Here is a 15,865-nt window from a genome sequence, read left to right as displayed (position 1 = left end):
CGTGCAAAATTACAGCTCTGTTGCTATCGGAAAACTGAAGTGTCCAGCAGTTAAACTAATATACACTAATTGGACATTAACAACATTTTAGGGAAGAAAGTGTAATCTTTCCTTCCCACATCTTTTTTCTAATTCTTAAAATGTTTCTTTAATCTTCCTTGAGCTGTAAGGCACAGGATAAAGTCAACACAGAAAAAAAAGGTGTTGCTTTATTAACATGGGAGGAGGTTTGCTCTAATGCTGAATAAAAACCACAAAAGTTTAAATTTTTAGAATGCAACTAGAGCTCTTATTACTTTAATGGTGCTTCAGCAGAAATCGACAGGGAAAAAGCCCACAAAAGCATAGGGCAACTGAAAGACACTGAAAGACTGAAGATAGTATGGCTACATCTTGTAAGTATACTACACCTGTACACAGTAACCCAAGGCATTGCTGCAGGATCACCAAAGTCCCATTTCTAAGTCAGAACGTGGCTTTGGGAGAAAAGTCAGTACCAGACTAACGAAAAAAATTAAATTGCAGATTGGTGATCTTTTCTGTCCAATTCTAACACTTTTATTCATTGCACCTGTACACTTAGAAACAGCTTACCGACTCAAGACTTTAAAACAGTGTATCACATGGCACCAACTCTTTCTTCAGTGTAACCCTACCTATGACAAGTGACGAAAGCTTTAAAAATAATACATCCTTCAAAATGAGCATAGAATGTGTCCATTTTCAGATAAGTTGGATCACTTGGTCTAAAGAATGAAGTTCATTATTTGTTATTCCTTATGTGCTAGGAAGTATAGAAAACAAGATCAAATAAAAACTTCCTTGCAAGAAGGATAAAAATAGCAAAACTCGAGAACTTTTCAGTTTCTGGTTCTTTAGGTCAGCTTAATTCCCAGAAAAATTGACAGAGTTCTACTATCTAAGCTGCGACTATTTAGAAATTTGATTTTCAATACCATTAGAGAGTTAGGAGCTTTTGTTAAAGAACTACCATGCTCTAAGTGCTTCTGGGTGTTTTTTTTTCCCCCCTTAAATTCAGATTTCTCATATAGCAGCCTAACTGTGCACTTTGACTTCTGAAAGCCATAGCCAAAGCCAGTGGCCCAAAATTAAATATGAAATCCGTAGCAAATATGTAATAAATTAAAGCATCCCTAGTCCTCTCATTCCCTAAATCCAAGGGCATCTTACATGTATATTTAAAACAAAGCAAAACCAAAGAATCTCACTTTATCAATTTTTATTTTTACATTAGTAGTTTAATAAATTATCACTGAATTCATATTTAAAGGGATATAACCTAGCAGCAGAAATCTAAAAATATTATTCCACTAAGAAGTATCCTTTATCTTTTATGCATTTAATTATCATACTCCAATCTCTTAATTTAGCAAACTAAAAGCCAACAACTGCCATCTACAGGGAACCAAGAAATTAATAAACTATAAATAAGCACCCAAAGAGCATCTAATAATGTACTGTTATCAAAGTAGTGCAAGGAAGAAATAAAGTACAACTTAAGAATACAGAAACATTACGAATTCCAGGAAGATCAAGCCGTCAGTATATGCTTATCTGAGGGCTTTGTACATCATGACTATTTAAGCACAGTGACTATATGGAGAACTTTTTTAGATGATTTTAGTAGTATCACAGAACGCTGAGAATCTATGCATCTCCAGTGACACGACATAGTTGTGTTTAGTCCACCCTTCCACAGCTTCTAGCTTCTTTCTCTAAAAACAGCAACCTGGCATTGCTTTCTGAAAGTCTTTCAAGGTCGGCACCTGCTTTATAGCAGAAGCTTATCTAAAGAAAAGCAAGTCTACCAGAAATGTAAATATTAATCTAACAACTCAACCCCTGAGTTAGTACACACATACACTTTGCCACTAAATAATATTAAAGTCACCAGCATTACCAAAGACAGCTTCAACTACAATACTAAGTTGGCTGGTGGCACCTGATTATTCAAGTTGGATTTCAACATAGACATTGGACTAAATGCATACATTTTTATGAAAAATAGCAATCTCTTTTCATAATCAATACTAAGAACTCCTGTTTCATGCTTCAAATAGGATACTTGTGAGACATGGTATCTCAGAACAGTGCTCAGGTATGGATTTAAATGCTGAATCTCAGGGGAAGACAGCAGCTGAATCACTACAAACACTTCCTTCATTGCTTTCCTGGGCAAATCTCTAACTGATACACATAAGAAATAATCTGTATGTTTAACGGATCACTGAATAGACAAATCTAATTAATTAAAAGAACTTCTGGAATAATAAGCTTCAGTAAAAACAAGACTAGTATCCTCAAAACTTTTGTGTATAGCTCCCATTCAAGCTGTAAACCTTGCTTGACAAAGCCCATATGTCAGCCTAACAGATGCTAGAAATGAATAGAGCATTATTTTCTTTGACAGAGCTTGCAATATTCAGTAAGTTACTTACCCAGATCCCCATATACTTGTGAGGTGTGATACTGTGGAATGTATTGTGTTGCCATGTCACCGGCTCCAGTCACGGGTGAGTATATATGACGTGGTGGAGGGGGTATCATGGCTGGAAGAGGAAGAAAGCCAGGCAGTGGGGGATGTGGAGGCCTGTGTATCACTGCGTGACCACCAGGATGAAATTCTGGAGCCTGGGGAACCACCACAACCCTTCGAACACCGTTATCCTCAATAACCTGTACAGTGAGAGATACCACACACCAAAAGAGAAGTGACAGTCTGAAAGGTATGTTTCTATAGATACATAACCAAAACTAGGAATAGTAACACCCTTAAATTTGAGAAAAGGAAAACAGGAGAGCATAACAAAAAAGACATAGGACAATTAAAGGGCTATCTATGTCAAATGTATTAACTGCAATAATGTCATTAATTTCTCAATGCGATGGGGAAAAAACTGTTTAAAAAAACCTGATTGTAACAACATCTTATAAACTACCAGGTATATTTATGGCATGAGCCTAGCTTCTCCCCAGAGGTCCTGTTTCCACTCTCATTCACATTGCTTTTATGTTACACTGCTAGGATTTGTTCTAAACACCTAGATTGCTCCCTAGAAGTGATCTGGCGGGTGGACAGACCTCACTCTGCATAAATGGCAAGAGAAAAGGCACAAGTGTCTGGTGTTTGCGCCTAACCCAGTCCACCAACACTAATCCAGGAGGCACTTGCCCCACTGCACTGTCGTCTCCATCGAGCTGTGAAAGCAAAAACACCTAGCAGGATGGTAGTCTTGAGCCCTCTCAAGAATCCTTCACAACTTCAGGTAATTTTTAAAAATAATTCCCCCCTTCCCACCACCAAAATGTCTCGCACCCTGAAGGAAGCCACATGCAACTCAGAAAATATAATCATAGAATAGTTTGGATTGGAAGGGACCTCAAAAATTATCTAGTTCCAACCCCCCTGCCATGGGCAGGGACACCCTCCACCAGACCAGGCTGCCCAAAGCCCCATCCAATGTGGCCTTGAACACTTCCAGGGAGGGGGCATCCACAGCTTCTCTGGGGAACCTGCTCCAGTGCCTCACCACCCTCACAGCGAAGATGTATCTATATAGATATATCCTTGTATCTAATCTAAATCTACCCTTGTGCATAAAGGCATAAAGCCATTATGCCTTGTCCTGTCACTACAAATAGGGGCCTTTGTGGCAGCCTCTGCCAGACTATGGTGTGCAAAGAGGCTTGTTGTGCAAAAATGGCAAATGGGAGATGTGACAGGACAGCCTTCTGCTGAGGGACCAGAGCGCAGCCCTTAGCAACGTTGCTAGAAGCTCAAAGAAACAAAAGCAGCATACTCAAGCCCATGATGAGGGTAAGTGTGGTCACATAAGATGCATGGAGCTGAGGTATGCTATACATGGTACGCATAGCACATCTGGGGTCTGTAGCATGCAGGGGTCTGGTGGCGAGCAGGCACAAAAGCACATATCATAGAAGTAGTGAAGCAAAAAATGCTCTTCACTGAACAAGGGTCAGTCATCAACTGGACCAGAAAAAGGGGTCCCTCCCTGAAGCACATCACAGACATGGAAGACTGCAATCATGATCCTCTCTAGATGTTTGTATCACTACTGGTAAATTCACAAAAATATGCAACTGTTGGTAATATCTAGCGATGATCTTGGCATAATTTGACTTAGATGTATCATGGTATCAATAACTTTAGCGTCCGGAATGCCAATGAACAAATTGTTCTCCACTTCCTAGTAAAATGCTGTAAAATAATGCCACAGCAGGAACTGCAATGTAAGTTTTTGGATGAAACATTTATCTCGTAAAGGAGGAGAAAAAAGGAATCTGGAATATCATGATTACATTCAAAAGCAGGAGACAAGGTATCCCTATGACATAAGTTCACTGACATTTGAAATGAGGTGGGGACATGTACATGTACACCAATGAGTAAGCTTGTGCAACCGGAGCAGATCAATAGATCAAAGCACTTAGTGCCAAGCTCCTTTCAACTCCACTGTTAAAGCTTAAGGGTATTATGCTTTGCTAGACTTAGTCCTGTGCCCTGGTGTGAACATTTCTACCAAGTCCATGACAGAAAGCTTCTTGGAGAATCAATCACTGTTTTTACCATGTCCCCATTAGGGGTTGGTGTGCATCTGGTACATCTGGAATGGAGCTTCTGCTTTTGTTTTCTCTGACAGCAATCTAATTTGCATAATCCATATCCTGCTAGCTGAATCAGTGCAAGGTAAATGAGGTTGGTCTAGGAAATTGTTTCAAAACTTCACTACCGTACTGAGACAGTTATGTAGACACAGCTGTATGCTTCTGGTGTAGTGGTAGAATGACGCTCTCTATGCATATGCAGTAACATTCAGAAGACATAAAAGTATGTACACAATGGAGCTGATCCCACCTTACTTACATAAATAGAGAGCTGGGAATTATTATAAATGACCTAAGTGATCACAGCTTTAAAACACATACATAGCATATGACTTTAAAAATATAAGCTGACTATTTTCAGTATACAGAAATTGACCCTTACTGGGAAAGTAATTTCACTAAAGACACTCTTCCTATATGTGCATCCATCGCTGCATGGTATCTAGAGGCAGGATATATTACCAGCAGTAAACACAACTAGAACTTCTGCTGTCCAATGAAATTCTTTAAACACTGAAATGTCATTTTAATTATTTAAGTCCTTTTTGCTTACACAAAAAAAATGCAATTTATCATGATTTTATGAGCAGATTCGGATTACACAGGAAGCAGCTTCCATAAAAAAACAGGCTACTTAGTTTACAATTCATTTGTTTTCTTGGGTCTGCTAACAGCCTAAGTAACTCAAATAGATACTTAATTCATTGCAGCAGGGACCTTAAGTTTAATAGTGGGAAATGAAGAGTTTGACAAGTCTGTGTGCCTCTAAATCAAACATCAACTCAACAGTAGGCCTCTACCAGGCAACTACACAGATAAAAACCCTCCAAAAAGCAGTAAGCGCATCACGTCAGGTATATCATCTTAAGTTAAAAAAATAAACAAGTTATCTACTATCCTAATTGTGCTAGCAAAACATATAGTTCTGGCATAGCCTTGCTTGCTTGAGTGAATCAAGCAAACATCACTGGAAAATTCACTACAGACAGTGAATACAAACAGCTTGGAGAGGACGAATAAAGATGTACTTTCTTTCAGAGTTTTCAAACTACAGTTCCAAAAGGAGAGGAAGGGAGAAGTAAATCAACTTATGAATTGCTTTTTATTTATGTCATATAAGAAAAAGAAATATCCTTTATTCTGTAGTTATCCTCAACCTCCAACAGAGGACAGTATGCTGTATCGCTGCCAAACAGGGACTGAAGCAAGCAGAGGCATAACAAGAACTAAATGAAAATGGATAGATGAAAGATGGTTATGCTGAAGTTGTTCTTCCAGGCTGATGGCTTTAGACATTTAGCTGGTTTCCAATTTCTCTCAAAACATATCTGCAGTTGCTGACATTTAAAAATATACTATGGCTGAAGAAACCATGTAAGTTACTTTGCTGGGACTGCATTAAGTCTGGGATAACTCTTAGCTCAACAGTGTTAGACTGTCCTGTTTGCAAGACTACTAGCAAATCTTATGGCTTGTAACAGGAACTTCCATCATAAACCACAACAGCTGGCATGTTTTGTCAGCAGTAAATACTTCAGAAGCCTTATAAACTACATGTTTTCCTAGACTGTGATACTTCTACTCAGATGAAAACAGCAGACATGAGCTCATTCCACCTGTGCTCTGAGCTGGATAGATGTGAGACACCTTCAGTTCAAAAGTCAGAGCTGTGTTAGCACAATACTTGCACTAACGAGCTCCAATGAAAGGCTGACAAGCACTCCCCAGCAAGGCCCAGTCCTTCAGCCTGCCTGCTGCAAGCTGTCCTCAAAGGAAGGATAAATTAATTTCATAAAGATTATTAACACTGTCACAGGTTACACAACTTTTTAAACATTAAGTACTTCATCAGCTGAAATTAAGTACTCAAGAAATACAGTAAAATTCAGAATTTTACTTATCTCAAAAATTCTTTTAGTTCTTTAAAAAATAATTCTAAATAGGAATCAAGACCTTTTTACTATGACGTAAAGGTAAATGGGCTTTCATGATTATTTTTAATTAATTTTTCTTCTGCCTGTTTGGGAACTCAACTATGAAGGATGCATGAATCAACTTATTGGCCAACTTTCAACAGATGAAAGGTAAAACCACGGAGCATTAGCCTGCCTAACTTAACAGCCTTTTCCTTTGCTAGAGGACAATTTTTTTTAATGCAGTTCAGGTAATTTGTGTAACATCTGCGGGACACTGTGGGGTTTTTGGTTGCATTTTACGTGTTGTAGTCTCTTCTCTGTGTACACCATGAAGTGCATGCTGAGTCACTGGTTACAACAACAGAACATCACAAGAAAGACTTACACTATGGAGAGTGGTATTCATCTGCTCTAACTTCCAAGTCTGACCTACTAACTCCTAGGCTCATTCTGCAGTTGAGGGAAATAGACACTATCTAGAAGGCCACACATCTCATTATAGTACAGGTGTCAAAAATAGCCAACAGGAATCATCCTTTTAATCTACTTTAAAGGATCTCCAGGTTATCTAGCTCACTTTAAATTTTCAGGCATCTAAAGTAGGAATTGTAGAGCACAGAAAGTCAGAGCCCATTTTAAGATAAGCTGTGGAAACACATATTATACAATAATTTATCCCCAATAGGCAGCAGCCATTTTTTCCATATTTTTACTACACTTTTTCTAACTGATCTGTTTTACTCCTTGTCTGCAGGGAACTCCACAGACATGAACTATGTACGTATATAGAATTATATTGGTGCCAGAAGAAAACGTCCACTAACCCAGAATTCAGTACAGGTCCTAGACAATGAACTATTTGGATCATGACTGTAGTTTATGTTCAGAGGGTATGAAGTACATTAGGATCCTGAACTCAACAACAAACTGTGCTTGTTACTGTCATGTAAATAGTTTATATATACCTAAACAAGTACATATACAGCATGAGAAGTCTTCCATCACAGAGATACTACAGGACATCTCCCCTTATTCACTTGCTTGACCATGGTGGCTCTGAAACTAGAGTCTGAATTAGCTATTTTGGTTCTACTCCCATAATTTGCATGAAAAGAAATAAAATAAGAATCAAATGAAGGGACATACCTGTGGGGCATATCCAGGAGGCACATAAATAGTAGGCACTGAACCATTTGGGGACATCATTGGAACCTGAGCAGGACCTAAATGGGTTGCAGAAATATTCAGTACAGCATCAATTAATAATTTGACAAAGTTCAAAGAACACACTGAATGGCAAAGTCTCTGTGAAAAATATACAAGATAACGTGAATAAACAAAGACAATGAAATGTACAGATAAAATCATAACAAAGGGCACTCTCAGAAATCTAAGAAACAGTTAGAAAAAAACACCAGAAACTAAATTTAAAAAAAAAAATCACCAGCAGATATTCCCCCCTTCTCTGTCAGTAAGCTCACAAAAGAGCTTATGTCAAAACTTCTTAACAGGTGACAAGTCAAAAGAGGTATCCCAAGATGAAAAGACAATAGAAAAGACTTTAAAACAGAAACACCACCACCCCTCCATATTTAAAACAAATTACTGAAATCAGACAGTATTCAGTTAAGAGTTGTAAAGAAAATTACATATAAAATTGCTGGTTTGTTTCTGTGGTCTTATTACCTAAAGAGGTCTTAGTACCAGAGGAGCGGGAGGTGACAAACAGGACACTAACTTAACGTCCCAGGGGAAAGCCAATGTATTACAAACCAGTAAGTCTACTCCTACTAATGGAAAAAGTTGTGATACCATGATGATCCTTGTACCATACAAATGGGAAAGAACAGAGTTTGCAGACGCTTAGATAAATATGACACAATGGGGATATGTTAAGGTGGCATTTGTAGATAAAGTAGTGCCTGAAAAATCTGATACCTTCAAAGAGCACAGGGATGCTATCACATACTTGGATTTTCAAAAACCTTTTGACAATCTTTCTCAAAGACTCTTAAAGAAGTTATGCTACCTTTGGTTAAAAAGGGAAAAGGGCATCTCACAAATAACTAACTGGCTTGAGAACAGGAAATAAGAGAAGTAAATGATCAGCTTTCAAAGTGCCCAGAGTGACTGAAGGAGTCCCAGGGCAGGCAAAGATTAATGTGTTCAATGTATTAATGAAATTTCTGGAAAAGAAAATGAACAGCGAGGTGACAAATCTTTCAGAGAGCTGGCAAAGGATCTCACAGTACTCAATGACCAGATGATAAAAAAACAAAAGAAATAGTGCTGACAAGTACTGAGTAATGCACCTGGACAAAACCAACAGTGATAAGCCATAAGTTAGCTGCAAATAAGCTACTATGGAGTTACTATGCATATTTCTAAGGAAATACCTTTCAGTGTATTTCAGTTCAGTGACACTTGAAGAAAGAAAGACAACATTAAAAATCATTACTAACACAACAAAAAACAAGCAGAAAGCATTATTATGCTGCACTGTAAATCCACACTGTACCTCAATACCTTGAGCGCCATGTACAGTGCTTGTCTCCACCTTTCAAAAATTACATACAGAACTAGGAAAGGACAAAAAAAAGAGAAAAAAAGAGAAGCTTACAGTGGCTTTCCACCTGGTTATCAGGAGAGATTAAAGAGATCAGGATTCTTCCACCTGAAGATGGTTGAAATGTAAAAGGGCTAGCAGCAGAGAAATAATAAAAGACCTATAAAAAAAGGATCCACAAACCACCTGAAAATGGGAAGATAGATCATTTACAGTTTCTTATGTGAAAGAGCCAGTGGTATTAAATTAGGTAAAGTGGTAAAAGGTTTAAAAGCGATAAAGCAATTTCTCATGAAATGCACAACCAAATTGTGTTAACTCCTCACTTTAAGAACATTGTGGAAAGTAAAGGTTAGGTTCAGAAGTTGTTAAGCAAATTGAGAGAAGTAATCCACTAAGAGTTATAAAAAATACAAGTATTACTTTTGCTTCAGCAAGCTAGAAACAAGAAAGTTATTTCTTTGTGCCTGCCCTATTCTCATGCTCTCCCCTTTAGTATTTGATACTGGCTTCTGTAAGAGCAAGCGCAATGGCACAGGCTTCAAGAGGGACTGCCCACAGACGCCCTTACATTCTTGTGTTTAAAATACACAAGTCAACAATCGCTGACGTTTAGTAATTAAAGAAAAACTGAAACACAATATAATCTGACCAGGTTTTGCAGCAGGTGCATAAGGTTGGGATTCAGACACTCCAGGCTGCACTTTCCAAATTTCCAACTCAGTGTAGTGAAGCTACCAAGAGCACCAATCCAACTCTTGGTGAAGATTCAATACTGCTTCTCAAAGAGCGTTCACAGTTCCACATTAATGTTTTATAAACTGAGTTAAGATCTGTAAATGGAAAGTACTAAGTAAATACAAAGTACAGTATATAAGATTAGCGTACCTCCGTCTGATAAGTATGAACTTGACAGAAAAATAAAGATAACTATGTTTGAATACTAAGAGCAGGGAAGAAGGAACAAAAAGTATTCCTTAAAAAAGCAGCACCTAATCCAGCTTGATTACACATGCTATATGGACTTCTTTAGAATAAGATACAGAACTTTTGAAATGTATTACCTAAAAAGAATCACAGGTTTTTTCTCAATGAAGTGTTAACCCACAACTGGGCAAAAAGACTTTTTTGAGAACAAGGTCTTAATTGGAAGATTAACTGAACTGTCGGAACTGCATAACAGCAAAGAATATAAGGGCTACAGTAAGCTATAAATTGAGAGGTGAACCTTCTCTGGGTCTTTTTGTTCAGCTGAAACTCAAAAATATTTCAGTGAAAGTTTCTCCTGAGTATGAAATGCTAAACAGAAATGAAAGTGAAGTGAAAAGTAGCAAAAGAGAGGCTGAAGAAGTGCTATAAAGCATTAGCTTAAAATAAATTCAAAAAAAGTCAACAGTAATGGAAGCATATTTATCATAAGTTGCCATTCAACCAAATAATGGTTTAAATTCTTATGCAAGAAGGTGGATTTTACACAGCTTGTATCTTGTATTGCTTACTTGTAGTTTTTCCATAATGAATACAAACAACTGACATTTATATTAAATTCACAATTTTAAACTACGTAAGTTTCAGGTAAATTGAGAATTAAGACCATAGTTACTTGAACTTTTTATAGCAAACTCAGTGTCCTCGGGGGATGAAGGAACTCAAACATGAACAGCCTGTTTCTTTGTGAACTGGCAGGTATCTCTGTGTTTGGCTTTTTTGTTTTGTTTTGCTTTAAATGTCTAAAGAATATTGTTTAACAATCTTTTAAAAGGTTATTTATTTAGCGCTTTAATCTCTCCGACAAACAAAAAAAAGCAGTTATCTCCAATCCAGTACAAAGGTTGATCCACAAAGCCATTTTCAGTATACCCATAATCTAGCACTCACAAAAATAGACATAAAGGCAATGTACAAACCTAAAAAATTATCACAGAGTTGGAATAGAGTCAAATTAGTAGTTTGAAAACTTGCATCCCCTCTTTAGCACTTTCAGGCTCCAAAATTACTGAAAATAATTTTTTAATATTCCAGATGTGAGAGCGAACTCTAATTTACTTCTGATTAGATTTCCACATGGATGTGGAATGAAGTTAGATTACAGAGGAACATTCAAGAAAATGGAAAGCATGAAAAAAAAGTTCGCAGACTTCATTTTAATGAAGGTCTTTACAGTGAATAACTGATTTCTTGACAGAAAGCATATTATACCTGCAAAAATTAAAAACAGCTTTTCTGTATCTAAAGATTAAATGCTAATATGCTATAAAACCAGGGTTTGGTTTTCTTTTTTTTTTCCTTTCAAACACAACTAATGTGAAGATCTTGGCTCTACTTCAGTGAAATACACTGCAAGAAGAATGTTCATGCTTTTAAGTATTGGTTGGACTGGTGAACGACAAAGCCAGAGGGTTTTACCATGAGGTGAGAATGATTGCAAAGTACCAGCAAACAGCAGCATCAGGAATTCGTGTTAAGCAAACATCTAATTTCCTATATTGCACATAAATGGAACTGACTTCATTCAAATCACTATATTATTAATGGTGATGACTTGACCATTGTAAAAGGAGGTCTCGAATCTTCTATATACTTTCAAGTATATAAGTTTGCTTATATAAGAAGTGGAAAAGAAGCATTGTGAGAGACAAAACCAAACACATAGCTGTGGTTTGTACTTTATTCCTGAAAAATAACTCATCGAACACAGTAAAGGTTTATTTAACTCAATTGAACCCAAGAAACAGATGTTTCACCACTCTTTCAGTTTATTATCGTCCTGAAATTCGCTATTTCACTACTACGAAAGGGTAAACTTGTAAAGTCTCTGTCTAAGACTTTGTCCTAAGTTTAAAAACAAAACATCAAGGTGCCTATCGAAGATTACATAAAACTTGGGATGTGACCTGAAACAGAAAAGACATAAAAAAATACCAACAACGGAAGGAATCTCTCCCCCCCAGCAATAGCAGGTGAAGTTATCCACACGTCTGTTTGAGCAGACTGTAAAAACCTCATTATGCTCATTACAGCCACCACAAACGTGTAGCAAAATCAACAGCGCTGCACAGTCGCTGGGATCTAAACATAGTAACTCCTGAAAATTTGAGGACATCGCCGCTGCTTGCCTGACAGATATATCATTTCTGTTTATTTTAACCATTTAGCATCGCTCCATTTCAGGTCGCTCCTAAAAGCGCCTGGCAAAGGTGAACACCGTGGGTTTCCAGCTCAAAAGCTGCACTTGCTCACCGCTTGCGTGATCGAATACTCTTCCGGGGCAGTATCCGCCCATAGCCCTACTCTTATAAAACCGGGCTCGTAATGGCCTCCCAGCGCACAGGCTTCCTGCTCCCTTCAGGCTCTCGGGGCCACCGCAGCCCCCCAGGCCCGGCCAGCCGCCCCCCCCCCCCCCCCCCCCCCCCCCGGAGCCCTCGCATCACCGAGAGAGGGGTTTCACAGCGCTCGGATTCCCCACGTCTTTTTTTTTTTTTTTTTTTTTCCAGCCGCAACAGCTTTTCCCCCATCCGCCACTGCCGCACCAGCCGCAGGGGCTGCCTGCACCGCCGCGCCCTGCTTTTGTGTCTTACCGCGGCGGCCGAACCGGGCAGCCGGGAGACCTTACCGCTCATTTCGGGTTGGGCAGCGGGCGGGCCGGGGCCGGGGCCGGGCCGGGGCCGGGCAGGCGGCTGCTCCCCGCACGCCGCGGCAGGCGGGGCGGCGGCGGCGGGCGGAGCAGCTCGGCTCACTCAGGTGCGCGGTTTCCCGCTCCGCCCCGCGGCCCGCTCCGCCCTGCCCGGGCCGCGCCGGGACCCAGGCCGCGCCGGGACCCAGGCCAGCAGCCCCTCGGCACAAGTGGTGACGGGGACTTGGGTTTCAAGGAGCGGGCGCGGACGCTTTTCGGAGGGCAGCATCCCCACCGAGGAGGGGTTCCTTAGCCATCCTGCAGGACTGCTGCTCTGGTTTTTACTGTAGCCTACCAATTGTCACTGGCTGGTGTGAGCCAAGTTCTTTAGCTGAAAGCTTTTACGTTAATTAGCATAATTAGGTTATAAAGGATTACCTCAGCCCAGTCCTTCCACAGGATTTACCTTTAGCTGAACTGCTAATCAGTTTACACCTAAGAAAGGAGGTGCACAAACAGATCTGGTTGCAAAGAAACATTTTCTGGAATCGTGTTCGGAAAGCTGCAATGACTTTGATACTAATCTATGTGGATACTGTGGCTCATGAACACTGCTATACTTAGCATTAGTCTAATGTGAACAGCGATGAATCACTGTTATCCCCAGGAGGAAATAGCATTCAGGATTTACTGCAGCACATTAGGTTAACTATGGCTCTATAACTGAACACCCACACTTTGACATCACACAGGCGATGATATGCATCACTGACGCAAGCACTGACAGGATCAAACACAAAGGCCACAGCAGCTGAAACAATAGAGCGCACAGCTGACGTAGCAGCACACCCCTCTCACACTGATGGACTGCAGTAAATCAGTAGACCCAGATACCACAAATAGTTGCACCACTCCATCTTTTACATAATGGCTAAGACTTCAAAGTTTTATTTTGGGCTCCCAGCAGCTACAATTAATTACAAAAACCAGTAACAACAACCACCACCAATTGGTCTACATTTGTCTTGTAAGCTGTGCCTGGAACATACTTCCAAATTAATACTTTAGGTTAACAGGCACTGAAAAATTGTCAGAAAGCATCAGCAGCTTTAAATTTACTAGGTGCAATGTAATCAAGGTGAGTAATAACAAAAAAAGAAAGGCGAACACAGAACTTACTGTTAAGGCCTGAGCTGGAGAAGAAGCACAAGAAGGAACTGTGGACACTGCAAGGACACAGGCAATCAGAAGACTTCAGTTTGTGATGCTGTCAATTTAACATATTCCTTATGCTCTGAATTCATCCTGACAAAACAATCCCTTCCCCCATCCATCTGTCTACTTCTGCCATCAAGGCTTGGGAATGGCAGCTGACAAAGCAGCAACATCAATTTAAATACATTAATTGGCTACAAAAATCTATCAGTAGACTGCTGGCTGGCAAATGCAAGGAAAAACTGAAGCTAAAATTGTTCACACAGTTCCTTTCAAAAGCAGGGGGAAAAAAGCATCAGTTTGATCCACAGAGACTTTAGACTAATGGGTAAAAGAAGAAAGCTATGAAGCCTAACTACAGTATTTCTTTCCCATGAAACCATATGTACATATTCAGGGGAAAAAAAAAAAAAAAGTGAAATCCCTTCTATAGGCAAAGTGCAGAGATGACAGGTTCCTATAGTGCTTTATTGTTAAAACAGCTGTTGGTTTTCTTTTATAATGGCCTTATATATGTTCAAAGGAAAAAGGTGAGAATGGTTTCTATGTTGAAATGTTAACTGTACTTTCATTTCACCTGTTTCTAAACAATGACCACTGCACTGTTTTGTGATTAAAAAAGACTGCAAGTCCATGCCTCTGAACGGTGCAACTTCACAACCTAAAGTTAAACTTGGGAGCTTGCAGAAGGATGATTTTAGTCTTTTGAGATATTCCAACAAGTATTGTGTTTTTGTATTTTCTTTCCGAAGCAATTGTGTGGCACAGTGATCAATTCTATCCTATTCTGTTAACAAAAAGTACCAATGAATCAAAGACATTAATGTGGAAATACAACACAGACTTTGCACGGTGCAGCCTAGATTGTTAAATTACTCCATTTGGTTTGCTGTTTTAGGTTTAGACTTAGGTAATTATTTAGTAACTACATGGAAGAGTTATGTGAAAAAATTACGCTCTCTCTCCCTCATAGTCTTCCAATTTAAGTATAAGGTGAAACATAAATCATTGCATTTCAAAGGGAGCAAAATGCGATAGACCATTCTTAACACAGAGCAGCTTTGATGAAAACGGTTTTCTTCTTAGCAGGAAAAAATAATCTGCACTTGTTCTAATCTAACTGCATCGCATATTTGCTTAGCTTTTTCCTCAAGGAGAGCCTGATTTCCTAGCACTTATGCTGAGCGGTACTGATCTGCAACTTTTTCAGACTAATATTTAATATTTGTGCATACTGCTTAATCATGTTCCATTTGATTCACAACATTAAGGATAAACTACAATTTAATCATCTAACAGTTATTACCACTTGTGTTTTTCTAATCAGGTGATTTTTTTTTTTTTGGTGCCATATAGCACTGCAGACCAGAAAGTAAAGCTACTACTGATAGCTATGGTTAAGAAGTGAACAGCACAAGTGAGTCTCAGCAGCTGGCAGTTCTTGGTGTAGAGATGGTGGCTTCTAGAAAAGACCACGTTGATTCAGAGAAGAGAGATCTTGGAAGGAACAAGTATTAACTCCCCACCTCAGTTGTGCCAAAAATGACGTAGTATAATTACTTCTAAAGGCCTTTTCGGCATCACTATATTGAACTTATTACACTAATGAGTTATTTTTTCGGTGCATACTTACCTGGCTACGCCAATTTGAAACGAGAGTGCAAAATTAGCTGCCATGTTCTGCTATCTCAGAGCTGGCATTCAGAAGCCCCCCCTTCCTTTGTGCAAATGTCTTAATATTCCCTCCCCAAATTATTATACACGTACATATGTGTGTGTATATATGTATCTACATACAGATTATGACTTGAATGACTTATACAAATATGATGTATTAAGAAAATCAATAGCATACATATAAATGCTGAAAAAAAATTTACCAAATTCTAGGATAGATTATTTTAAAAC

At 39.0% G+C, this 15,865-nt stretch overlaps 1 protein-coding gene across 11 annotated transcripts in view; it reads right to left on the bottom strand.

Moving 5' to 3' along the window:
• The window catches only part of FNDC3A (fibronectin type III domain containing 3A), a 126,131-nt gene that overhangs the window by 43,949 nt on the left and 66,317 nt on the right, over nucleotides 1-15,865 (bottom strand). For 5 of the 11 annotated variants that reach the window (XM_075741850.1, XM_075741848.1, XM_075741854.1 and 2 more), the window contains 2 exons: nucleotides 7,710-7,786; nucleotides 2,460-2,697 (listed from right to left, as the gene is read on the bottom strand). In XM_075741850.1, coding sequence (XP_075597965.1) covers nucleotides 2,460-2,697; nucleotides 7,710-7,786 — 315 coding nt within the window. Of the gene's footprint in view, nucleotides 1-2,459; nucleotides 2,698-7,709; nucleotides 7,787-9,781; nucleotides 9,964-12,742; nucleotides 12,941-15,865 lie in introns of those variants that run through there. The other 6 variants (XM_075741857.1, XM_075741856.1, XM_075741858.1 and 3 more) reach the window with 4 other exon arrangements.

This window comes from Balearica regulorum, chromosome 1, assembly GCF_011004875.1.
Source record: "Balearica regulorum gibbericeps isolate bBalReg1 chromosome 1, bBalReg1.pri, whole genome shotgun sequence".
In the NCBI taxonomy this organism is placed as follows: domain Eukaryota; kingdom Metazoa; phylum Chordata; class Aves; order Gruiformes; family Gruidae; genus Balearica; species Balearica regulorum.
The sequence above is the reverse complement of the archived record's forward strand: the minus strand, read 5'-3'. Positions and strand labels throughout refer to the sequence as shown.